This window comes from Pocillopora damicornis, chromosome 6 (genome assembly GCF_964200805.1).
Source record: "Pocillopora damicornis chromosome 6, jaPocDami1.2, whole genome shotgun sequence".
NCBI lineage: Eukaryota > Metazoa > Cnidaria > Anthozoa > Scleractinia > Pocilloporidae > Pocillopora > Pocillopora damicornis.
This window is the reverse complement of record NC_142675.1, coordinates 8114128-8139333: the sequence shown is the minus strand read 5'-3', so window position 1 is coordinate 8139333 and position 25206 is coordinate 8114128. Positions and strand designations below refer to the sequence as shown.

The 25206-nt window shown below is 37.2% G+C and overlaps 1 protein-coding gene across 1 annotated transcript; it reads right to left on the bottom strand.

Annotated features, from left to right (window-relative positions):
* Positions 1–672: 672 nt before the first annotated feature.
* On the bottom strand, positions 673–24979 carry LOC149043757 (uncharacterized). The gene is made up of 20 exons (XM_089210559.1): positions 24913–24979; positions 20290–20634; positions 17848–18102; positions 11953–12225; positions 8915–8965; positions 7988–8076; positions 7736–7791; positions 7179–7357; positions 6720–6830; positions 6581–6599; positions 6417–6447; positions 5365–5668; positions 5084–5194; positions 4450–4640; positions 3629–3751; positions 3334–3404; positions 2729–2769; positions 2440–2536; positions 2257–2356; positions 673–1846 (listed from the first exon to the last, which is right to left on the bottom strand). Exons 1-20 carry the CDS (start codon positions 24977–24979, stop codon positions 1781–1783), a joined length of 2580 nt encoding a protein of 859 aa, XP_089066685.1. The 3' UTR covers positions 673–1780.
* Between the last annotated feature and the right edge of the window lie 227 nt (positions 24980–25206).

The window sequence follows — 25206 nt, the reverse complement described above, 5'->3', positions numbered from 1 at the left end:
TATGGTGAAAAGCATTTCAAGACCGAGGTTACAGTTTTTCACCATACGGACCGACCCTTAGCTGGCACGTAACATATTTATTTTTTTAAACTTGACGAAATTCTTTCCGAAAGAACCCGAATGATTTAGGGCTGTAAATATGGCAAGATCTTTCATAAAATGAACAATTTTTGAGCGAGTAAATGGTAATTAAAATAGAGGTGATGCAAGTTAAAGAGAGATGCCTCACGGAAACATTTTCATTTCCGTAAAGATAAAGGTGGTTTAAAAGGCTTTCAAACAAACTTTGAAATATTATTTTTAAAAGTATCTGTCACAATCTGACACCTGTCAATTAGGGAGCGCATAAGAAAAAAAAACGCAAGAACATTTGAAAAACAACGGAACTAGTTTGGCTAGGACTGTCAAGACATTGTTTTCTTCAAAAAAAGTCAATGTCTAACGGAAAGTATTATTCACTCTTATCGATGATTCATTCATGAACGAAGATTTATCTCTGTTCATTAAGTAAACGGCGGGGAAAAAAAATGCGAGCAAATTCAATTTTTTTATTTTGAAGTTGTGAGAGTTGTTCGTTTGTTTGGTGCAATGGCGTGTGTAAATCTGGTCTTTCCTCCACGAAAACTAAATTCGAATGGTACACTCCAACGAAACAAACGGGAATTTAATGTGGCCTTTATTCATTAAATTCCTTCAGTTTCTATTGTGCAATTTACGGTACAAATGTCCAAATTGAACGGACTCGGAAAGACTCACCGTGAGAGCAAATTTGTTGTAGAACTTAAACTAAAACTTCGCTCGCTCTTTTACTATGAACAATTTGTTTGAGAAAATTCGGATATTAAATGAATAAAAGTTACATCGTTCAGTTTAACTGTAAACCAAATACTCCACGTTTTAACTTTCTATGTACTTTTTGTGAACGATCAAAATTAACTGCAGACAGTTTTTAGGCCGCTTGTCAACCAACGTAATTGACACTATTGCTTATACAAATTCATTCTGAAACCAATATTTTTCTGTCGACCAAAGTGATTTGATTTGCTACATTAGCGAACACTGAACTACTGCTCGTACTCTAAATATGACAATCAACCACAAAATTCCCTAAGCCAGATAACCTTAAACATAATCCAAAAAATTATGCAAGTCATCTGTCAATTCACGAGTTTGCTCACAAAGCACTTTGATTCAAAGCTAAGACGATTGCTCAAGTAATGTGCCAAGTATAATTTTTCTATAAGGATAACGTTAATTTTCAATTAACAATACTTTCAGTGTAAAAGTATTTCGAGTTGATATCGCAGGTTAATGCGGTCTTAGGGAAAGCATTTTATGCGCCGGATAGCTTTCCTAAAATCAAGCGGGTTTTGCGGCAAAACAATTTTTTCAGCAATTTACTAAAACTGTAGACAACTATGGCAATCTGAGCTAGATCTCATCAATCTAGTTAACTGGCTTTTTTTTTGCGCTGTCCTGCCTTTCAGAATTGAGCCAGGAAATAAACTGAATTCAAACGCTTGTGTCGAGCATACGTGTAAGTACTAAACATGTTAAAGAGAACATGAGAGTATACTTTATCAGTAAACTGATAAAAGCGTTACAGCGTTTAAGAATATAAAATCAATTGAGTCATAACGTTCCAGCCTAATTTCTTAATACAAAATGGCTTTTTCTACCAAGTAAGCGTGTAAGGCAAAGATGATTCATCCCTGAAACTTGCTGAGGCAAAGTGTTCAAACTGTTAGCCAGTCATTTACCGCGGAAATCTATGATCTAACTACACTGTTAAATCCTCGACGTTTGCATACAACTGCTTGTCGTACATTGTCATGTTGATCAGCTTCTGCAGAAAAGAAAAATATAATAATCAGCATCATTAAAAAAGTGTTCCTCTTACGTCATAAGCGTTTATCCTCACAAGTGGTCAGCTTTTCACACCAAAACAAATTCAATAAAGTATTTTATGGCGTCGTCGTCTGCTACTCTTTGCGCGTCTCAGTGCAGTTTTGCAATAATCCTACCATCTCTTAAATAACCACAATGAGTCAATTGTAGCAGGGGCATTCTAGTTCGCTTCTTCCCCGTTTTTCGTGGAGTGCTAGCTTCAGTGACATAACAAGAAGATGCAATCCCAACTTCGTAAAAATCACGCTATCCAAGCTAAACGCTAATATGTTTAAAACCCTAATTAGCTGAGCCTAAGCCAGTCGGTCAAACGTGAAAAGAAACTTTCATGTTGATCAAAATTCTCACCTTGTGTAGGGTTTCCATGTCCTTAAGCTGATTTTTCAATTCAGTAAAAGTTGGTCTTGCATCTGGGTCATTCTTCCAGCATTTCATCATAATCTGATACCTGGTATTGTTCAAATGATTTGTTAGAGATTTAAAGAACGTTTCCTTGTAGGGTGAGAGAGAAAGAATTGAAAAAACACTTACAATTCTTCATCGACGTGTTGTGGTTTAGGCATCCTGTATCCATCCTGAAGTAAGTTTGCAATTTTTCTTCCATCCATTCGTGGGTAAGGTGAACCACCTGGAAGAACCATAAGACCATCGAAATATAAATGTGACGAAAAAACGACCTTCACTGAAACGCCGTCCAGGTCATTTGATGTAGTTTGAAGCTCATTACGTTTGTCTAACTGAACACGTTAAATTGCTTTATTAAACATGGTATATAGCAAAAAACATCTACAGGGCCTTATAAATTTCCATTCGATGTTACCTATGGTGAAAATCTCGTACAGCAAAACTCCGTAACTCCATCTGCGGAAAGACAAATCAAACAAATATATATTGGGTGACTGAAGACATTAACATCATATACGACAATTAAAATACAAGTACTCTTTGACAAAGCATAGAATTCATGTACTAGTTAAAATTTATAACACTTAGAGAAAGATTTTTTTCGTCTTGTCACGAGTGTGGGACAAAGAAAAAATTTTGACTCCCAACGAGGAATTGAACCTCAGACCTTCGGATTCCGCGCTCCGATTCTTTCTCTTATTTTTATGTACAAACATGACTCTATATCGACACTGCTGATCCTTGCAGTATGCAGGACGCGTGTCATATGAACTTAGTAATAAACCTCACTCACTGAAGAGTCTCTGTGGCTCAGTGGTATGACCATCGGAGCGCGGAATCCGATGGTCTGAGGTTCGATTCCTCATGGGGAGTCAAGAATTTTTTCATTGTCCAACGCTCGTGAGAGGATGAAAAACATCTTTCTCTATTTCTTTACCGAGCCCAAAACTTACCCTCTCTCTTATTCTATTGGTGAAACATGTTGGAAAATTGCTACGAGTAATAATCGGGTATACTTACACATCACTTTTGGTGGTATATTTACCATACATCAAGGCCTCATAAGCTGTCCACTTCACGGGAAGACGGCCCTAAAGATTTCAAATATCACTTAGTGAAACAGCTAAAAAATTATAGGAAGCGACCGGTCAAAGACAGTAATATTCAAAATTATACTCGTATACGTAAGGCTAATATTTTCATTACGGTCCCGTCCAAGGATTTTGTCATCGAAATCAGGAGTACAATGATTGTGAAAGATCACTAAACTGAACGATATGTAGTACCGCCCCCACCTCCCCTCTTTCTTGAATACCTTAGTCTTTCGTTCATAAATATTTTCCTGCTGCACATCTCTTGCCATTCCGAAGTCTGTCACTTTACAAGTTTCCTTATGTCCAACCAACACATTACGAGCCGCAAGGTCTCGGTGAATGATCTAGAAAGCATTGATCCGAGAGCTAAAATTAGCGATTCCAGAAGAAAAAGAACTGAAATTAAATGGTTCAGATAGGAAAATAGAAATATCCAGCGACATAATATGGTGTGTGTATTTCTCTTTATTCCAGATGGCAGAAAATTAAAATTACTATAATCGCTGTTCCATATTCCAAAGAGAAGCAAACCACTTTATTTCTGCAATTCATAATTATTACATAGAAAGCTTATCTGAAGATTTTATTCGAAGTAGGGTTCTGTAATGTAGCATTTTAGCAACCAAAGACGAATTTTTTAATTTCAAGTTTTGATTCCTTTTCTTTCTTGTCACTAATTATAAAAATGAATATTCGTTGTACACTCAGTTTAGGCTGAATTAAAGATCCTATCCATTCACGTCTCTGCCTTTGCCTACACGAGTAAAACCCAGATATTTTATTTCGATGAGGTACACTTGCAACGATGCACAAATATCGCCATTCGCACACTGAAATATAACTTAGGTGATGACGTCAAAATTGGTAGGGTTCCTGGCCCTAAAGAAATAGCCTCAACGAGACGGTAAGAATACGTTTGGATATCCCGGGCGTGATCTTGTGAAGACGTATTTTCCTATGCAAGACATAGCTTAACATGACGATACATCGTACAAGAAGGTTTTAGAATTGTTTTTCTTTGGTGCCTTTTTAATTAACTTACAGATTTTGAGGACAAATAACTCATTCCATCAGCAATTTGCCAAGCAAACTTCATCAGCTGCTGTGACGTCAGATTTGTTTGTGGTTTGACTTCCGGGTCTTGGAAGTAAGTGTCTTTTAATCCACGGCTCTTTCTCAGGTAACCCAGCAGATCCCCAAAAGGCACATATTCAATCAAAACCAGCAGCTGTTCTGAGGAAATTAAACAGTTTCATTTAGATATTTCTCTCTCTAAAAAAATTAGCAATAAGTAAAAAAAATAAATAGCAGTCAGGGTCAATACATTTGAAGAAATCGCACGAAAACAAGATGTAGTTTTACGATGAAAAGCTGGAAAACTTTGTAACGATCTCATAAGAAGGTACAGATCAAATATTCCCTTAGAAAAAGCGATTCTGCTTATACAACAGGATGGCTTGTACAATGGCAAATATTTGGTCTTCGTCTATCAGCAAATCCAAGAGCGTCGCTGTTAGCTAAAAAAGGATAAAATTACCATATGCGTTGTTTGTTGTGCGCAATTGTGAAGCAGTGAATCTTCCACTGAAGCAAATTATCAATGACGAGAAGGCATTACAGAGTAAATCAGATGCAAAATGTGTACAGCAAAATTAGACCCCATAATCAAAGCTTACCAGATTCTGTAACGCATCCCAGAAGTTTAATGACGTAAAGATGTGGTTTCAGCTGCTTCATTGTGTCAAGTTCTTTCATCAAGTCTCTCTTGTCCGATTCAGTAGCGTTTTCTGGAGCGTTAAAAGAAGGAGTAAAATTTGGTTTATGGGAATAATATGCAAAATGTTGAAAGAGCGACATAACTTATCCAATCACAAATAGCTAAAAAGTTACGGTAACCCGGTAACAGTATATGACTGTAGGCCAAGACTCTCATTCAATTTACAGTTCAAGAACTCACTTTTAAGCATCTTAATAGCCACTGTGGTCGTTTCAGGACTCCCTCGAAGTCCTACTGCTGTTCCCTTGGCAACCTGACCAAAAGCACCTGTACCAATAATTTTTTCTATGATCACGTGGTGTCTTGGAACTTCCCAGCAGCGTGTTAACGGATGAAGAGGCACGTAATCAGCACCTGAAGCGGTACTTTGTGCTTTTCTATCATGTTTGTTGACTTCTATGAGATCCATGTATTCCGCAGGAGGCTGGGTGAGTTTTGCTGAATCGGGCAGACTTGGTTCGCTATCTTCTAATCCTGTTTCATTCTATTAAACCAACATACCGTTAAGGTATTCATATACAAATCTGTTATTAATCCCAATGCAATTTCCTACATTTTTATAAAAATCAGTTCACCCGTTTTCATCGGACAAGCGTTTATATTATTTCATAACAAGAGATTATTAATAGTTTATAATCTCTTGTCCTTAAATATTACTAATATTTATTATTACTAACACTTTGTTCTCTGCCATTGAAACTATCATGTCCAATGCAGTGATCGAGGTTCATAGCATATTCGTTGCAGCTACAAACTGCAACATGAAGATCGTCGATTGGTAGTGCAATTGCTTGACAAATGCACACACGAAAAAAAAACCCTTGCTGTACTAAGCTCCTGGACTAACGCTTTGAAAATAAGGCATCAAGATAAACAGACGGCCAAAACGGCGTGAAAAAAAAAATATTTACAAAACAAATATCAACCGGGTGCAGACCAGTTAGCGATCTATGAAGTGAAACCACGCAGTTGAACCAGGGACAACCGAAGGAAAATCGATGGAGCAGCTTGGTAAAGGACATGATCCCAGGACAAAGACCCTATCGAGTCAAACTTCTTCCTATATTCTATTGTACCTGTTATTAATGCATTATGCCTTTTTGGCAGAACTACACCTTTTTTCCTTCCTATTTGTTACAAGCGTTTATTTCCCTCTAGAGAGTAGAGGTAAAGTGAGATTACATAATTACAGGCCACACTAACATGACCTCAATGTCTTAGCTGTAACTTACGTAGGAAACACCTCTTTCATCTTCATAAGTCCTACAATTGAGAAAGCATACAAATATTTATGACGAGCTGAGAATCTCATCAGTTTTAAATGGAAGTTTGTTATAAGATGATACCATATCTGTTACATTACATCGACACAATCCAAGTGGCAGCAAATTCTTACCTCTGCTTCCCTACAGCGCCTGGAAAAGAACGAAAGGAAAAAAAGGCAAATGATGTGAATGTGGGTCAAGATTTGCTTTTGCTTAATAAAGAATCTTGCAGCCAAACCCTCTATCATAGATTATGAATTTTTTACCTACCTTTCTTATGTAGCCAGATTATGTAAATAATTAGAAGAACGATTATGAAGGCAAGAACCCCATTTATGGCTAACGAGACGTTGTTAGATGGGCAGTTACATTCCTCAGGACCTAAAATGATTCATTTTACAAAGCTTGATCAGGTAACATTCAAACAACATTTACAGTGATCGTGGTCAGTATACTGCTCTCACTACATAGCATATGCTCTAGAACGAAAACCGTTAACTCGAATTGGCTAAGGAAAAGCAAGGTGCTACTCTCTCTATAATAATTTTTAAGAGTAAGATTTTGTTTAATATAATAGAAACAACAAAAGAGACGAAAACAAAACTTGGAAATATATGACTCACAGAATTGACTTGTTTAATTAAACAGATACGGAATACAATTAAAAATGTCCATCTTCGGACGAATACGTGTAAACATTTAACAATTATATTTCTTTGTAAAACATACTTTTTGTTGTGCTTTCCGAGCCGTCTGTGGTTATAAAAACTTGTTTAATTGATTCTGGATCGACTTTGAAACCTCCGAATTTCTCTTGCCTTGCAGCATCCAACAGGACAGTCAAAACATCGCTGACGACTACACTTCGATTGAACCTCATCATGAAGTCGAGAACAACACTGCCACACCTTGGTAGGGGGGGAAGGATGTAAAATGCCGAATTGAACACCGTGCCGAAAAGAGTAAGACTCATAAGTTATGACTGATTATACAGTCGGTATTAAACAAAAAGAAATCGTGGGAAGAGTTCATTTAGGTTTGCAAGTAGTTTCTTCATCCGCTTTTACACTCTTCACCTATTCAAACATTTGTCAACTTTGGAAATATTATCGCATTACCTTTTCCTAATATTTGTTGCTCTTTACAGCACGGTGCTCTATTCGGCATTCTATTTGTACTTTGGTGACTTTTAAGTGTTAAAATACGTTGATATTTGACCAAAAGAGCGTTTTTGATGTAATAAACTAAGGTTTGTTGTTTCAGTGTTGAGACAAACTGCACCTTACCTCGTGTTCACGGTGTTGGCGGATGAGCAGCCAAACTTAAAGGCAATTTGACAAGCCTAGAAGGACATTTAAAGAGAAAATGTAAGTCCGAGTACTTGTTTCATAATTGAAGATCGTTCAAAATGTCATTTTGTTTTACCAAAAATATTGAAATTTCGTTCAAGAGCAGATTTATTAAGACTCCCTTTTAATGATAAATGTTATGGCAGAATTCTATACACTCCGGTATAAGGATCAAGTAGATTATCTAACCATTTCTGGAAATTTCGCAGCAACTTCTGAACGTGTGCTACAGTTCCCCTGTATTGTCGCTGTCAGGTAAACATCTGTACTTTCTGAAGCTAAAGAAAAGCCGTGTTCTTTTAGATTTACGAAAAACATGAAGAGCCTTGATTCACAAAAACTGCTGAGAAGTGGTTCCATCTAACAATAATTCAGTTTGAACATAATCCAATAATTCAAGCAGAGATCGTTCTGACAGAGTGTGCCACTAAGCTTGAGAGTAAACTTATGTTTTAGTGCACGCAATAGCATAAACATGTTACGATTAGCCTTGATCACAATGTTTTAATATTTGATACAGAAACTTGTAACATGTGTAAGTAGGCCCTCAGAGGGATTGAATTATATTTTTTTGAACGAATACTGTGGTTCATTCCCCCCCCCACCCTACTTGAAAAATAGTTGTGCGGAGCCACATGAATTAAGTTACTTGTGTTTGAGGATGGCCAGCGTAATATGCCTCAAAATATTCATTAACACACACCTAGAATGAGTCTTTAGAGAAATAAAAAGAATGCTTTTATACATCTATAATTATGCTTATTCTTAATCCTTCAATTGTAGAAGGTATAGCCCTTTAATCATAAAGATCTTTTGAGTCGCTGCACGACACCTGACGAGATTCACATAATCGTATAAGTTTGTGTTAGGTGAAAGTTTATTACGGAAAAGTAACAACTTTGCAAACAAATTTTCCAATTTTGATATAGATTTAGCAGTCTGTGTTATGACTGTTTGTGAGTCTACAGTCCTTCGCTAAGTTCCAGACTTTTAGTGACTTAATTCACTTTTTGTCTTTTACTCAAATTCATTTCGTAACAGCAAAGAGCATGCTATTATGATGACATAGTTTTAAGTGGAGGTTGAAGAAACGCCCATAAAAAAAACGTTAATTACCTGAAGGAGTTGTTTGGGATGAAGTGGCAACTGTACTTGAAATTGTTTGAACTGGGGAAAATCAAAATATGACTCAAATGATCGACAAGAAATTTTATATTTAATTAATCATCATACCAACCTCAAACCACTTCATAATAATAATACATTCGCTGAAATATTGTTTTTCACGGAGGTTCTGGGTATGATAGGCTACACTTCCTAAAACTGTTATCATTATTAATATCACTGTCACCAACATTATTATCAATGATATTTTTATAACTATCATCATGATTGTAATTATTATCATTGTCAACACTATCACTAAAAAGCAGCAAAAATGGCAAAGAACTACAGAGAGGGCTAAGTTTGAAATAAAGGTCAAGTGACAAAGTGTCAAGTGTTAATATGTTAATATTATATATATATTAATAATTAACTCTATTTAATTTTAAGATGAAGCCTAATGGTTTCTTCTAATATCGAAAAAAGTGCTTTTCCAAGTAAAATGGGAAAGGTTTTGGAGCGCCAGAATGCACAGCTTATCTGTTCACCCGATGGACGATGTAGATGTAAAGATGTGTAGATGTGTAGTTGTGTACATGTGATATGACTGAAAATAAATAATTGATACAAATATCTAAGTACAAATATGACAACAAGACTAACGACAGAGCTACATGGAAAATAAACGAATCTGTGTCGAGAGACTCGGTCACTTCAATGTGGATTGCTCGGATAGTTAAGAGAAAAGACACCATAACTTTTAACTGTACTTCTGCCTTGCTTCACGTAAAGTGGGCCGAAGATATCTATGCCAACGTTAGAAAACGGGGTTTATTTAGAACAAGCCTGTTGCCAGGTAAATCTAACATCAATTGCAGCATTTTGTTTTGGCATATCAAACAGTTACTGAGCACTCTTTAAAGAGCAGCCCGTCCCTTGAAGATCCAGTACTGTTGTCTCAAGCTGGTCAGGACATATCCTTGACTTAGATGACCCACAGACTCACGAACATCCGTAATGAGCAGCTTGGTAACATGGTGCTCATATGGTAACAGCAATGGATGTTTCGATTGGTAATCCGATGAAGAATTTTGAAGCCGACCACCAACTCTCAATATTCCTGCTCCGTCCAGAAATGGTCTAAATTTGTACACTGAACCAAATGAGCCAATAATCTTCAATTTACGCTTCTCTGATTCTTCTAGGCTCAAGTCTGGGGGGGCTTTAACCACTGGCGAGAAAGCTAATTTTAGCACGTATGTGATGATCTGAGCCTCTGCATATCGTAATTCGTCTATCGACAGCCCTCCACAAGGTAATGGATCAACAGGGTCCTCTTCTAAGCACCTCTTGCTCTTGAGGAATTTTTCCTAAATCTCAGACGCCAAGCAACCCTCTTTTTTTTAAGCTCAGACCATGACGAATATTGCAGAACTATTAGGTTCAGTGGTCGTTTATCCTCCATGAGTGGATCTATTCGAGTTTGACCTCTGACTGCTAGGTCTTACTTAGAAATGCTGACTGAAGAGACTGGATGGGTGGGCTACGATGTCTCACTTTCTCACAAAAACTTAGGGCCTCTGAACCAAACTTCCCTCTTTAATAACTCCTTTACCGTAAGTCCTCGGCCGGCATCGTCAGCTGGGTTGATGCTTGTTGGAACATAGTTCTACTGGGAAGGTTCTGAGCCATCATGTATCACTGCCAGGTAATTGGGCACAAACATGTAGAATCGTTTGTCTCATTGCTCTTGATATATTGGAGGACAGCTGTGGAGTCTGACCAAATAACTGTCTAGTCAACTTTTGACTGAAATTCTTCTTGTAACGTCTGATTCATTCTGACAGCTAAAACAGAGGCTGACGATTCCAATCTGGGTATAGTCATCTGTTTCACGTGAGCTACGCGAGATTTCCCGGCGAGGAAACTGCAGTGGGTACGGCCATTTTCATTGAAGAGTTTTGCATATGACACAGTCCCATGAGCAATCTGAGGGGCATCTGCAAATTGGTGAAGCTTTGCATTTTGTACCCGGCCAAAGTCGATCGCTTTCAAACATATTGGTAAGGCAACACTTGAAAGCATTGGTAAATTAGATAGCCATCGTCTCCAAAACTGAGATTTCTCTCCCATTATCTCTTCATCCGAGGTGAGTCCTTGTTTGCAGAGATCTTGAAGGAGCTTTTTAGCTGGTAAGGTGATTGGTGATACTATGGCAAGTGGATAATAAATGGAGCTAGTCACTGATAGAATCCTCTTTGTGTGATGGACATCCTTTGGTACCATCTTGAAGGTAAACATGTCGCTTTCCATGTTACACTGAAAACCAATGGGGTTATTTCGATACGAAGTACACTAGAATTCAAATCCAAATCCAAAATTGACGAAGCTCTGTCTGAGGTTGGAATGGTTTAGAGGACTTGCCTCCTGTCACACAATCATTAAGTCAATCGAAATCCACCTGTTGACAATAGGACACCCAAATCTCTCAATTTACTGCACCGCTTTCAAACAGTCATCCTCATAAAAATTCTTCAATAACGTGTCGATCACTTCTCTGTCAAAGTCTCCTGCATTCGTATTGGACCGTGAAGTCAAACACCACTTACAGTTTCCCAAGCTTACTGGGATTGAAGGCAGCATATAATTGACTGGTGATATCTTAACTCAGGGTTGTTCATTGTGGTTTTTTTAAATTTTGTTTCATTTTCGCAAACCAATATTTTTATTCATTTCGATAACATATCAGTTCAACTGATACTGACATCATACACTACATCATTCCCTAGCCTTGAAAATTTGTTCGAAACATCAGGAACATCAACAATAGTCTTCTTCAGCTTGAGAATACTGCTAATTAGCACATGTGTTGATCGCCACGCACAACACGTCAACCTCATCACCAGGGTCTCCATTCCTTCCTGTTCGGAGTTGCAATGATTCACAGTGGGAAGTTTTATTGACGCAATGTAAACTGGTATAACACATTTTTCCCGTTTTAGATTATAATTCCAAAGTTCTTGAAAATGCTCAAAGATGTTTCTACTCACCCTTTATGTTAAGTCTCACAGTGGCTTTTGCTCCATCTCCAACGTCATTATGTGGGATACATTTGTACTCGCCATAGTGTTGAGATCGATTGACGTTATGGAGAGTATAGTCACTGTTGCTGTTCTCACTTAGGAGGCTGCCATTAAAATAGAACTTGTAAATTGACACTTGTGGCACAGCAGCCGTAACTATGCACTTGAATGAAACAGTGTCTCCTTCAGTGACGGTATTTTGTGCAGCATTGGTAGTGAGCCTCACACCTTCAGGTTTGTCTAAAAATTTAAATCAAATCATCTCAGAGATTTCATCGCTCATACATTTCGCCTGTCTAGAGGTTGGATAATAATACAACAAGGAAAAGTTAATCTTGTATCAGTCCATGGAGTGCCTTGAGCAGAAAATATAACGCTTTTGTAAAATTGTAGCAAGTCATCTACCAATGGTTAGAATGCTGACTAAAAGCAAAATACTTTAACTTACACATTGCACACTGAAAAACAATGGCATTACTGCAGCAAGAAAAATAAGACCAGCTATGTTGTTACTAGGATAGCTATTTTAAATCGTCTGTTATTAAAAATGAGCAATTTGTCAAGCCCAGCTTTATGTCTTAACGGACATAAAAACGCTGTCGCTCGTGAAAATATTTTTATTAAAATCCTTAATTTTGAGCCAGGAGACGAGTGCAACTAAACTTAAGCGTAACTACTCATTTGTGAACAACTTTTTTTCTAAAGCATTTCCTCCTTACATCAAGAGGCCTTATTTTCATTGGCTGAAGACCTAAATGAAAGTGAAATTAACGCTATTCATTTCATCTCAGAATTTGCCTGCAACAAAACGACCAACAAATTTTTTATTTGAAAAAGAGCTTAACTGAACAAGATAAAAAGTTGACTTCACCCTTTGCAATTGAAGGAATATTTGTTTATTTGTACAGAGAGACCGGATATTACAGTAACTGAACGTGCTAGTGAGAAATTCGTTGCAAGTGATCATGGAGGCTGTTATATGGCTGTTCACTACGACTGCTGTGCGTCTGACGGAAAGGTTGAAAGTCTTGTAAACACTGTTGAGCTGAATTTTTCGCTACTTTAAAGCTGGCGGTAAAACTCTGCCACATTTTCTCAGCTGGAAAGACAAAGGAGGAGGAGTGCATTGAACATTGATCGGGTTTCTATGGCCCAAAATAAGTCAAATGTGGCGACACCTGAAACCGGCTTCAGATAGTTATATATATTGGCTGTGGCCCCGGAGAGCACTACCTTGGTACTCTAACCATAATTCCCAGGATATTGACGGCAAGAGGACAGCTTTCTCACCAGGGGCCCGTTCATCGAAAGTCCAGGTAGTTTAACGGGCCCGTGGAGCTTTTTCTTTATTTCAGATGCGGGTTTCAAAAGTTTTGAGAATTATAAAATACAATTTTCAACTAAAGAGATAACATGGACTGATTAGGGTGCCAGAACCTACTCCTCTGTTCTTTAAATTTTTATTTTAAAACAGGGCTTGGCGCCCGTCAAGTTAAGAGGCTGGCAAAACGAGGAATTCTCGTCATTCGTCCACGGTACGAGAGCGTGAGAGCAGCAAGGCTGGAATCAGCAGACTGCCTATTGTCAGCTACTGAATTCGTGACACCAACAAAGCCAAACGTCTAGAATTCGCTCAACGCATCTTAGAGAGTGGCGACACTTTCCACAACATGATTCTCAGCGACGAGTGATCTCCCTTCCATCGTATAGTTTTAAGTGCTTCAGAATGGAGGACGAACCCACAAAGCGAAAGCCGAAACCGAAGCATCCACTCAATGTTCATGTGTGGGGGGAATCAGTTGACATAGTGCCACCAAGATTTGCATCTTTGATGGCATCATGGATGCTGATCTCTTTTGCAATGTTCTAGAGACGACGCTTGATCCGTTTATCATTATTATTAAAGTTCCGAGCACCTGTTCATGCAGGATAATGACCTGAAGCACACATGTAGGCGAGTGCAAGCTCTATTCTGGGAGGAAAAAAATCAGCTGGTGGCGTATTCCCGCTGGAGAGTTTTGACCTTAAGCTCATGGAAACCTTGTGGCGTGAACTCAAGTTCTACTTCGAGTTAAAAGTAAAACCTCACAACAAGCAGGAACATGGAAATTGTATAAAGAAGTTCTGGGAGAGGAAGATCACGCCGGAGAAGCGTGCAAAATACATAGATCATGTTTGGCAAAGGTTGTTCCAGCTACGGTGGAGGTTCGAGGTGCTGAAACAAAATATTACAAACGGCTCTGTTAGGAGCCACCGCGGCCTGCTCCACCTAATTTTCTGTTGACATTGCATTGCAGGTCGTTAAAAATGGCTTTTTTAGAAGCCATCAGATCTGATGAAGGTCAATGACCAATAAGATCTTTGTATCACAAACAATTTTCTACAATATTGATAGTTAAATAGTGGGATATCATTGAGAAACTTCGTTTCTCTCACTAAAATTGTTAAATGAAAGAAAACAGCAGAAACGACAAAGATTATGATCAGTTTCCGTAAAGCGAAACGAAAAGGGAAAAAAGGAAAAGAAAATAACTCTTACACTGTACGTAGCCACTCAATTATGGAACGTTAACCGTTAAATGAAATATAATGTGTTGACATCACGAAGACTATGATCAGTTTGCGCAAAGCGAAACCAGGGTGATTTTCGTCAGGTTATTTTGGCCAAGTGATTTTCGCCAATGTTTATTGAACCGCAGGAAATTCACATAGAATGAAAGCTAAGATATAGTAGTACATTGCAACACAAAAAGAGCGTATAAATACAGTGAAGTTCACAGAAACGGACTTAGCGTCCTTTCATTGTGTAAATCACAAAGAATGGCAACGTAACCGGTGACATGAGTTTCGTTCTTATTTCTGGGATTCGTCATCAGTTCGAATGACATTTGTATCATTTGTAAGGTTAGATCTTAAAGTTTAACTAATTTTTGGTTTTAAGGGTGCTCACAAACACGGCGAAATTTTTCAGAGAGCAACTTGCTTTCTTCTGGGAGTCTCCACTGGCAAACGGATCAAACTTTGAAAATATTACTTCAAAACACCATCTTTTTTCTCGGGATTTGAAACTAACGTCATCATGAAGCAGGACAAAGAAAAACTGCTTTCGATTATCTGCCAGTAGCAATAATAATACTTTCCGGGGGAGTTCAGAATTATCAACATGCATTTTTTTTTTAATTTAAACGACTTCAGTGAGACAAAACTACCAAGTAATAAAGGCTTGGAAAAATGCTTTTACCAAAAAACGCCTACGCGTGTCTAACGTCATTATAATTATTTTAACAACAATTAGCACGCGAACGGACGCCAAACTTAATTATTGTCAACGTAAAGTTGCAAACAACAAGGTAGTTTGCATGTAATGTAAACTAAAAGAGACCAATCAGATTACAGACCTTTCGATCAGACTTAGCCGTAAGAGAAGTGTAAAAGCTCAAAATCGTACGCTTCAGCCACTTTTATTACCACCATTAAAATTGAAAATCTATCATGGAAAACGAAGTTGCTAGATTCATCTGGAAGCGTGAACAGTATTCAGACATTTACCATTCAACAATCATCAATTCGTTCCAGCTTAAAGAGGGGCAGAAAGTAAAAATGATCTCGTGAAAACTAGTAAGGAGCACATGGCAGTTGTGGATTGCTACCAACTGGAAGTGGAGGTTCAGCAAACTTTCACACGGAGCGACCTGCCGCCACGCCAAACAAGAGCAAAGAGGAAATTTTTAAGTATTTGTTCAACAAATTGCCTTTAAGTTTGAAACACCTATGCTTGTTAACTTGAAGAGATTTTGATACGTTTTGATGTTACTCGCAGATTCCAGAGTCACCCTTGGCAAAAACAAATGAAACAGCGGGAAAGAAAGGTTACAAACAAAAAGGAAAAAAAACAGAAAAAACCTAAAGGAAAAGTAAGTATCAGCAAACATAAATATTTTCAATGTTGGTATGATTTGACGCTGACTCTCATTTACAACCAATACTTAATTATGGGTATTGATCATTAGATTTTAGATTCGACATCACCTTCGAAGGAGGTAGAGTTGATCCCTTCTTCGGAATCTTAAGATTCTTGTCTATCCAAGCAGTAAACTGACGCTTTCATCACGAAATTTCACCGAACTCTTGTTTCAAAGGAAAAATTCGACGATATAGCCCTCTTTGTTTAACGGAACTTTTGCTCAGAAAGCCTCAAATTGTCACTCGAACCTTCGCACGGAATTTCGACGAAAGTTCACTAGAACAAAAAGCGAAATTCGCGCATTTCCCTCGCGTTACTTTTGCACAGTACTGTACATTTCATATTTATTTGCCGAAGGTGGAGTGAATATTGTTGAAGACGAGGTTGAAGTGATTATTCAACAATATTCACCGGGCCTGATGCGAATAACTGCTGTTATTAGTATAATTGCTAAGATGTTTTCAAATTCTGTCGTAAATATTTTTTTTAAAAATTGAAAATTGTAAATTCTGTCACAATATTTTTACTTATATTAAGATGAGCAGCCAGTGTCCACCAGAATTTAACGGGTTCAATTAACTCCATCAGCAAAAACTTCATATCTTTCTTTTGAAAACCTAATGCCATGATGTGATTGGTGAGAGCAGCAAACCCCAATGCTGCAATCTCATTGGCTTGGGCGAAATGCCATTCCTGGACATTTACGTCGTTTTTGTTTGTTTGTTTGTTTTGATTAGTTTTTTGTTTGTTTTGATTGTTTTTTTGTTCTTTACCTAATAAGAACAGAAAGCTTTCCAAATTATAAATAGAACCATGACTGAATCAAATTGGCCGTGAGCCACTAAAATGAAAAAATGAATGATGATGGGGTGAGATGTGGACCGCACTAAACTGGCTTTGTATTGAACTTTAAGTTGTAACAGGTCATGTTTTATATATATGTGGTATACTCCAAGACGGCATGTCCGGTGTAATTTTTTTAACGACGAGTGACTTAAAAATCTAGAAATTAGCATGCTGTACATGCTCGCTTTTAATCAGCTCCTGACAACAGCGGTCCAATACCTGCGCAAATGTGAACGCTAAAACAATCAGGTATGTCTCATTGGGGAGCGTTATAGGACTTGCAGGTTACACAACCTCCAAAACCAGAAAGTCATAGAAATCAATTACCCAAGTGCACATTTTATCATTCCTTTCCCTGTATTTAAATGAAAAAAAAGTGAAGCTTGTGATCGCTCCATAGTACAGTCCGTCACTTTTGTGCTATGTAGCAGTTGAGTATTTAGTATAAGGTGGCAGGGCTTTCGAATAATTAAATACAAAATGGATTCTCGCTCTGAAATAACATATCTCGAATGTCACACATGCAAATATGTGCGCAAATCTTAGGTATGCAGTTTTAGTTTCAGCCGATTTTCGCACCTATTACCTGATCTCAGCTATCAGTAAAAAACATGTAATTTCTCAGCTGACAGAATTTTAACCGATTCTCAGCTTTCAATTAAGCCCCAACGAAAAGTCCTCACACAGAATCAGAATATGCACTAACCTTGTGCGCCAGTCGAAAGGAGTGAGTGTTGGATTGTCACAATGATTCGGAAATGGCTTTAAGCCATTTTCTGAGTTAAACACAGTCCAACTGAAGCAATGACTTGGCAAAAAATGTCGCATCCTTCTAAGTAATATAACACGAGCAATGATTCCACGTAAATTTAATTGTCCTAACCAATAATTGGGACCAATGCATACAAAGCTGAAAAGGATTTGATGTGGAATTCTGTTTCCTTTCACTTTTGAACAGATTTGTCAGTTCTGGGTAACTGTCACCTCAATAACATTCGCACTGTAAATAAAGTAAATCCAGAAATAGAAAATTAAGGTTAAAACATACTTACACTGAACTACAATTGATGTGTCAATAGAAGTGACTTCCACTGAGTTATTGGCTCGACATGTATATTGTCCTGCATCCATTCTGTTTATATCATCGAACTTTAAAAACGTAGCTTTCTTCCCTGAACTTTCCAGTACTCCATCTCTAATCCATGCCACATCCGGCAGTGGTTTCCCAGTAGCTTCACAGGCCATGGTGACTGGGGATCCTTCAAAGTGATATTTTCCTCTTAAAGAGATGTTTATAAGTAGTGCCTCTGAAAGGTTAAAGAGATTATATCATCCCTCGTATAGCGTAGCAAATCTTACTTGGACTGAGTCTTAAAATTTACCCAATTTAAATAAAATAGACGAAAGCAGCCAGTAATTGGTCCTCAACAACCAACAAGTATATGGAGGCTCAAACTTCATTCAGCACAAGTTAATCTGTTGGCACTAGCTACTGGAGAACTTGCTCACAAGCAAAATTATAAAGCAGAGCCCAAGCCTAGGGAATTATGGGCTAATTCAGGAAGTCATTCTTTAGGCTAAGGACTCCGGCTTCTCAGCTACTTCCATTTTATGGATAAAATTTTTGCTCCTGCTCAAACAAATAGGAACAGAGCCAATCAAGCCACATTCAACTTGGAACTTGGTCTGACAAAGGATCTACGGAAGACATCCTCCACCCAGGCAACTGAAATTTTGATGAAAGAGAAACTATGGATTCTTCGCCATAAAAAAAATATACCAGTGGCATGCTGAATGATGCTTGCCCATTACTTAAAGTTAAAAGACCTTACTCATCTCCTTGTACTGATCATTCCTTTGTCAAACATTAAATCATTTGATTGTTCGTCATTATTGTTCTGCAAAGGGAGTCTGCAGAATGGAGAGTTTTGGACTTTTCGTCCGCATTTCGAAGAATTAAACCCACAAAGAAAACTTTCTTAAGCCCATTTCAAATGCAAAGAAAACGAATTACTTTCCAGCATCAAGAATGGACTGAATGGACTGAATGGAGACCAATGTAAACAATTTGTGCTTAAACTTATTTTATTGAACATTTTGCTACTTCCCAACACTTATGGTCCCAAAACTTCTGGCGAGATAATTTAAGTTGGTCCTTAAACCTTAAGTGAAATCGGCCTTAGCCAATGTGAGGCAAACAGAGGCACTTGATAGCAAACGAATAGACAAGTAAACCATCATATTTTTATACAACATGGTCCAGTCTTAGTTTTGGTGAAATGCAAAACAGGCAGTACCCAGAATATTGGGTAAGAAAAACTTGAGAGCAAAAAGGCGGCTTAAATTCACGCTAAGCAGTTCTTTGTAATAATCGAAACAAAATTTGAGCTTGTTTGACATTAGCAAAGAAACTTTTTTCCTGAGTCCGTAATAGACATCATACCCGACTAGAATCTAGCAGAGTTAACAGTCACTTTGTGACATCATAAAATTTGGGGTCACCTCTGTGGGCCACGATATTCAAAGTGATAAGCTCCGTAAGGCTTCAAGAATGCATCATTACCCAAAAATAAATGATTTAAATTAAATTTGTTCACAAATACACATTTTTTTCTATATTTAGAGTCACTTGACTCTGGAACCTTGGACAGGAAACGACCAAACGACGAGGAAATAAAGATCCTGCGAAAGAAATAAAAACAGCAGAAACAAATTCTCCGCCCCCACCTCCAACTCGAGCTGAGTATACCACCAGTCACTCAAAGAGAGGGCATAAGCCAAAGTGGGAGGTGAAGGTTCCTTGGTTATAATGCTTGACCAGCTTCTTAGTGTCAAAAATTACTACAAGAAGTCACCAATCTGTTGATGAAATTCACATCCGCAAACCATGAAGATCAGAATCCTCAGAAAGCAGTGAACGACGCAATGCTGACTTTCACTCCCTTTGGCAAGTCTCTTTAAAAGACTTGAAATGTACATGTAATATCATTTTTTTTATACACAAATTTAATTTCACATCCTGTCTGTGATTTCTCCTACAATATTTTCCTTCATTGATTTATTTTGCGACCAGTCGGATTGTTTCTAGTATTGACTGACCATTTTTAATTGACAGCTTTGCTACGAGAAAATCTCAGCACTCTAATTAATAATAGTTATCCATGCATAACAGAGCAACCCACTAATTGCCGTGCCAGAAGAATAAAGCAATTATAACTCTCTGATAACTCTTTGATTTTTTTTACTTATGAGAAACAGCAAAGTAGATGGTAGAATTTCGTTTCTCCTTTTAGGAGTGCAGTGTCTCATGCCAAGTAAAAATAGCACTTAAGCGTTTCCAAAAGTCAGGTTAGCTGGCTACTTTCAGCCCTGCATATGAAAGTTTGCGCAACTTTATGTTATTGTTTACTTTCTCCAGATCTAAGAAATATGAGAGACATGAGTTGAATGCATTTGATTTATGTTTGATTATTGATGACTATGTCTGTACGTACCTGCCACAATAAGCTGAACTGTACTTGCAAACGTGTCAATAGTTCCTCTGAGTTCACATCTAAATTTGGTATTGTCCCCAGGGTTGATGTTCTTGATAACCAGTGTAGCTCTTCCTTGAATTTTAACTCTGCCCTTGTAAGATGGAGGAATATCAGGATGAATATGGACACCATGACTGTCATTAACCAACATTTTGACTAATGCACCATTCACCAAAACATGATAAACAATGCTTTGAATGACATTTTGTGGATCAGTGTAGTCCCACTCCAGGTTGGCATCACTACCATTTTCAAAGTAGCTTGGCTTAGAAGGTTCGTGGGTGAAATGCACATCCACACCCTCTAAAGTAGACAATCATAAACATAATATTTTCAGCCTTTTAATTACATGTGTAAGGATAATATTTAGGCAGTAGGGCTTATATAAAGTCCACTACAAAGACATGCAATTTTAGTGTAAGCAGTAACAACAATAAGACAGTGTAAATAACCACTACATTGGTATTAACTGATATCAATCAGCTTGAAATATACTTTCATTTGCTAAGAAATAAGGTTCAGTAACAGTGATGTGTTACTATTTGTGCTTATTGAAAAGCATTTTTGATAGGTTACATTTTCTGAATGTGTACAGTCTTAGTGAATTTCCAAAACTTAAAAAAGTTACACTTTAAGAAATTTGTTGATGAATAACTCGAGAGGTGGAAAATGGAGTGTGCAAATGTCCACACAGATTACAGTATATGTTATACCATCGATCGAGGGATTTATTATTCCACTTGATTCAATTTCTAGTCTTGTGGCTTCTAGCTTTTGAAAATTTGTATGACCTGAGCATCATACCCATCACATATGATGTGCATGAAAGAAGAAATCAGCAGAAAAGATACCATCTAAGTGTTCTTGATGACCAGAACAAAACTCTTGTGGGCTTTATTAAGTTCAGTGCTGAAAAAAATTATGCCTAAAACTTGGAAAGAAATCAAAGATCACATGCATCACTTATTTCCCTATTCTTGCTCTGTTCTGTGACGTATAACCAAAGCATATTTAGTGTGTTCCACTGTCCAAACAAGGTAAATGACATAACAGTGAATAAAAATTAACAAATATTTGTGGAAAGTGAAGTGAATATTATTCAATGATATTCCCTTTGCTTTTGAATTCTGATACATGTATAAATTCTGTAAATAGAGAAAACATTGCGCACATTTTTTTTACAATTGTGTTGATTACCTATATCAAGATCAGCAAGCAGTTTTAAGAGGTTTATTTTTTTAATAACTTTATCCCTGTTGTTCTGCTAATCTTTTAGTATATTTTGTGCTTTTCACAATGTACTTTTCTTCTATTGCATTTGACAGAACGCAAGGCAGCCATTTCAAAATTTAGCACTCTTGCTATCCCTGCAAACTGCAATCATAGCAAGATATGATGCAATCCTCAACCAATCAGAGTATGCACATCTCTATAATCACCTGAGTGAGCAGTTATACTTATAGTATAGTTGTCGTTGAAATCATCACATAACACAGTGTAAAACAACAACAACAGCACAAACAGCAATGCAGTAATCAATCATGTCACATGTTACTGGCATGAAAATTCCAATGTTATAGAAATCAAAATGAAAAAGAAATCAAACACAATTTTCTATTGTCTATAACCTTGGTCATAGAAAGGATGTCAACAATGTTCAAAACCTGTACTGCGCCTCCTTTACTGTAGCTTTGAATAGAATTTGACCCCATTTTCTACCATCATTAAGGTTATACACAATAAGCTGAATTCTACATGCATTTTGATTGGTTCTTTAATGTACTTATGAACTATTGGAGGACAAACGCATAGGTGATGTCACCATTAACAATTTTTGCTTCTTCATTAAAGAAAACAAATAGATTCCATGTTGCTGACACTCTGTACAGTTAAAAATCACAGAGAACGTCAAGATGTGCCAAGAACATCAGTGACACAATCAACTGCCTCTAGCTTGTTTTTGGCATTCAGTTAAGTAAAACATAGCACTATTAATAGTAAACAGTGCTGTAGTCTCCCTCACTTTTTCACTCCTCTACTATTGCTTCACTGTTTGCTTTTTCTCTGTTTTCTTAACTGAATGCCTGGAACTAGCTAAGCTCCATCTTATGTGCCACTCTTTTGTTCCTACCATATTCTAACATCACATGTGATCTATTACCAAGCAGGTGCACAGCAACATGGAATCTATTTTTTAAGTAGATAATGGAAAATTATGGCGGATTTGTTTAAGTGCTTTTGTATAAAATGATTGCCAAGTGCCTCACTGGTGGTTAGCCACCAGCTATTCACCTCAGCTTGAAGCATCACACAACAACAAAATGGCTTCCCACTTTGATGTGGTAAGCTAAGAAAACATAATTTCAATCAAAGAAGCAGCTGTCACAAAAAATGCAAAAATAGCAACCAAATGTGCTTTGATAGCATTGAATGGAAAATTGACTAGCCTTTCAAACCTTAATTTCTTACACAAAAAATTAGATTTTTCTTACATTGTAATACAAGTGAAAGATGAAATTCATCGTTTTTTTGTACCTTAATGTTCTACTTATCTACAGGATAGCAAGACAGGAACTAAATATACTTCTTGTGTGAAGCATGTCTTTAAAAAAAAAACTGGATTTGGTAGAATCTTGATTTACCCTGAAAGCCAAATTTGCTCTTGCCTTTTTTCACTATCATGTCAGTATTGGAAGTCTGAGACAGGCTGGTTGGTTCATACTCCTTGGGACCACCAGCCATTAAATGGCAGCATCTTTGTAACCTCTTAAACTTATATAAATTTTGGTTTATTCACTCAGAGGGTCTGTCTCCACTTAAAACAACAATAATTTTAGAGCAAATACATTACCAAGTTTAATATGATATTTTAATTTGTATGACTGAGTTCCAAAAATGGTTAAATATGGTTGGGACATGTAAGAAATATAAATGCCTCATAGTTATTGAGTGCATGCAATTTCTATTCACAAGTTGAGAAAAATGAAACAACGAGTGAGGAACAAGCTATGAGTGGATAAAAATCATATATTATGCAAACTAAACAATGTAATTAGAGGAAATACAGTTTGTGTATGTTTTATATGCGACATTTACATTGCTGACATTACTGCTGGGAACTTTAAGATATGACAAAAACTAGGAATAAATTAGTTGAATGAAAAGCATTTGTTGATACCATGGGAATTATGGTGCCAATTTGAAACATAAATTTTTGCTCATTCAAATGAGCATGAATCAAATTGCAAAGGTGGATTGTAATGCTTTCTTAACTGAGTGGGAAACTAGAAATTTAAGTCCTTTGTACCATTTTGGAGAAGATTCCACTCTAATTTTCCCAGATTACAAATGTCAGGGATTCATCAAAGCATAGATCTGAGCAAAGATTGCAATCAGTTAGCATGAGACAAAATCAGAATAATTTTCAATTTTCACGAAGTACAGCTGACTTCTTGTTTTTATGTCATGATTCTACAGTTGCTTGCAACCAGCAAACCTTGCTGACATTCACTTTCATTCACTTTGGCAAGCCCCAAAACCACAAAGGCAAAAAAAAACCCATGCTATTGCACTGGTCAAAAATTTCATCTACAACTTGTGATTGGTCAGTCATGCTCATTTGTCACTTGTGAGAAAAACTATCCTACCTACCAGAATTTGTGCAGTTTATTACAAATCCTTTTTGTTGTTGTTGTTGTTGTTGTTGTTGCTGTTGTTGTTAAGTTGGCTTGAGGTAAATCTCAGTATGTATATGATAAGCAAATATTACACCTATTTCAAAAAGTTTGGTCCAGGTAAAACTTCAACTGTTTTTAAATATATAACCAAAATAAGTCATTCATGACTACCAGTTCGGGATACCACAATCATTTGTGCATGAAGCTAAAACCCGGTCAACTAAACAAATCATACATGAAGGTATGAGTAAATACACTCTACTGCTCAATTCTCCATTCAAGTGTATTATGTAGTTTCTTTACATGATTGCTGCTTGGAGGAAAAGTCACCCTCAACTTAGCTAGCAGAAATTATCCTTGCTGAGGTCATTATTTGCACCAATAATGAGAGGAAAAATTAGTGACAGCTCTTCCCAATAGTGAGTGATGGATGGCAAGGAAGAGAGTTAATTTACAAATGACAATTAACTCTCTTCTGGGTTTGCATAGCCATCATGTTTGTATTGGAAAGCTACCTGACAAAGCAGTAACTTTTCTCATGGCTAAGAAGACGACTCATACTAGTTAAAAAAATTATTGCACTTCTCAGTTTCAATTTCGATGTTAAATTCTACAGCGAACGTATGGTATTGTTACACTTAAAAGCATAAAAATCCTTTGCTCTTGATTTCTATCGCATCAGAGTTATTCAGACCTCATTTATCACGGGTTTGAAATCCCAACAATATACCTAAATTTTGAAACACAAGAACTGTTGAAAGCCACCTTGGAGTCTGAAAATCATTTTGACGAACATCACACTTAGAAATAAAGGGTCGGCGTTTTCGATGTCTAAGCTTAAAATGGCACATGGTGAAAAAAAACCGTAAAATCCTTTGTATGGGAGAATAATTTTCACACTTACCTGACCCGTGCAACTTTACCAGTAGAAGAAAGAGTGAGTAAATTTCATAGCCACGCAAAGACACCATCCTATCAGACCTTTGCTGATGCTTCAATGAGGAAGGTTGCGCCTAAAACTTACGGAAGTCACTTGAAGGGATGGACGAAAAAGCTCTTCTTCGTTTTGAGACTGGGACCGAGTGTCACGGTCATCTTCGTGAAATTGACGGCCGTAGTCGGCAAAATTGTCTAAACAACGTGGCGAGTTATGGAAGAAAACTCAATTTATGCTAAACATCATGGACATTTGCATGAT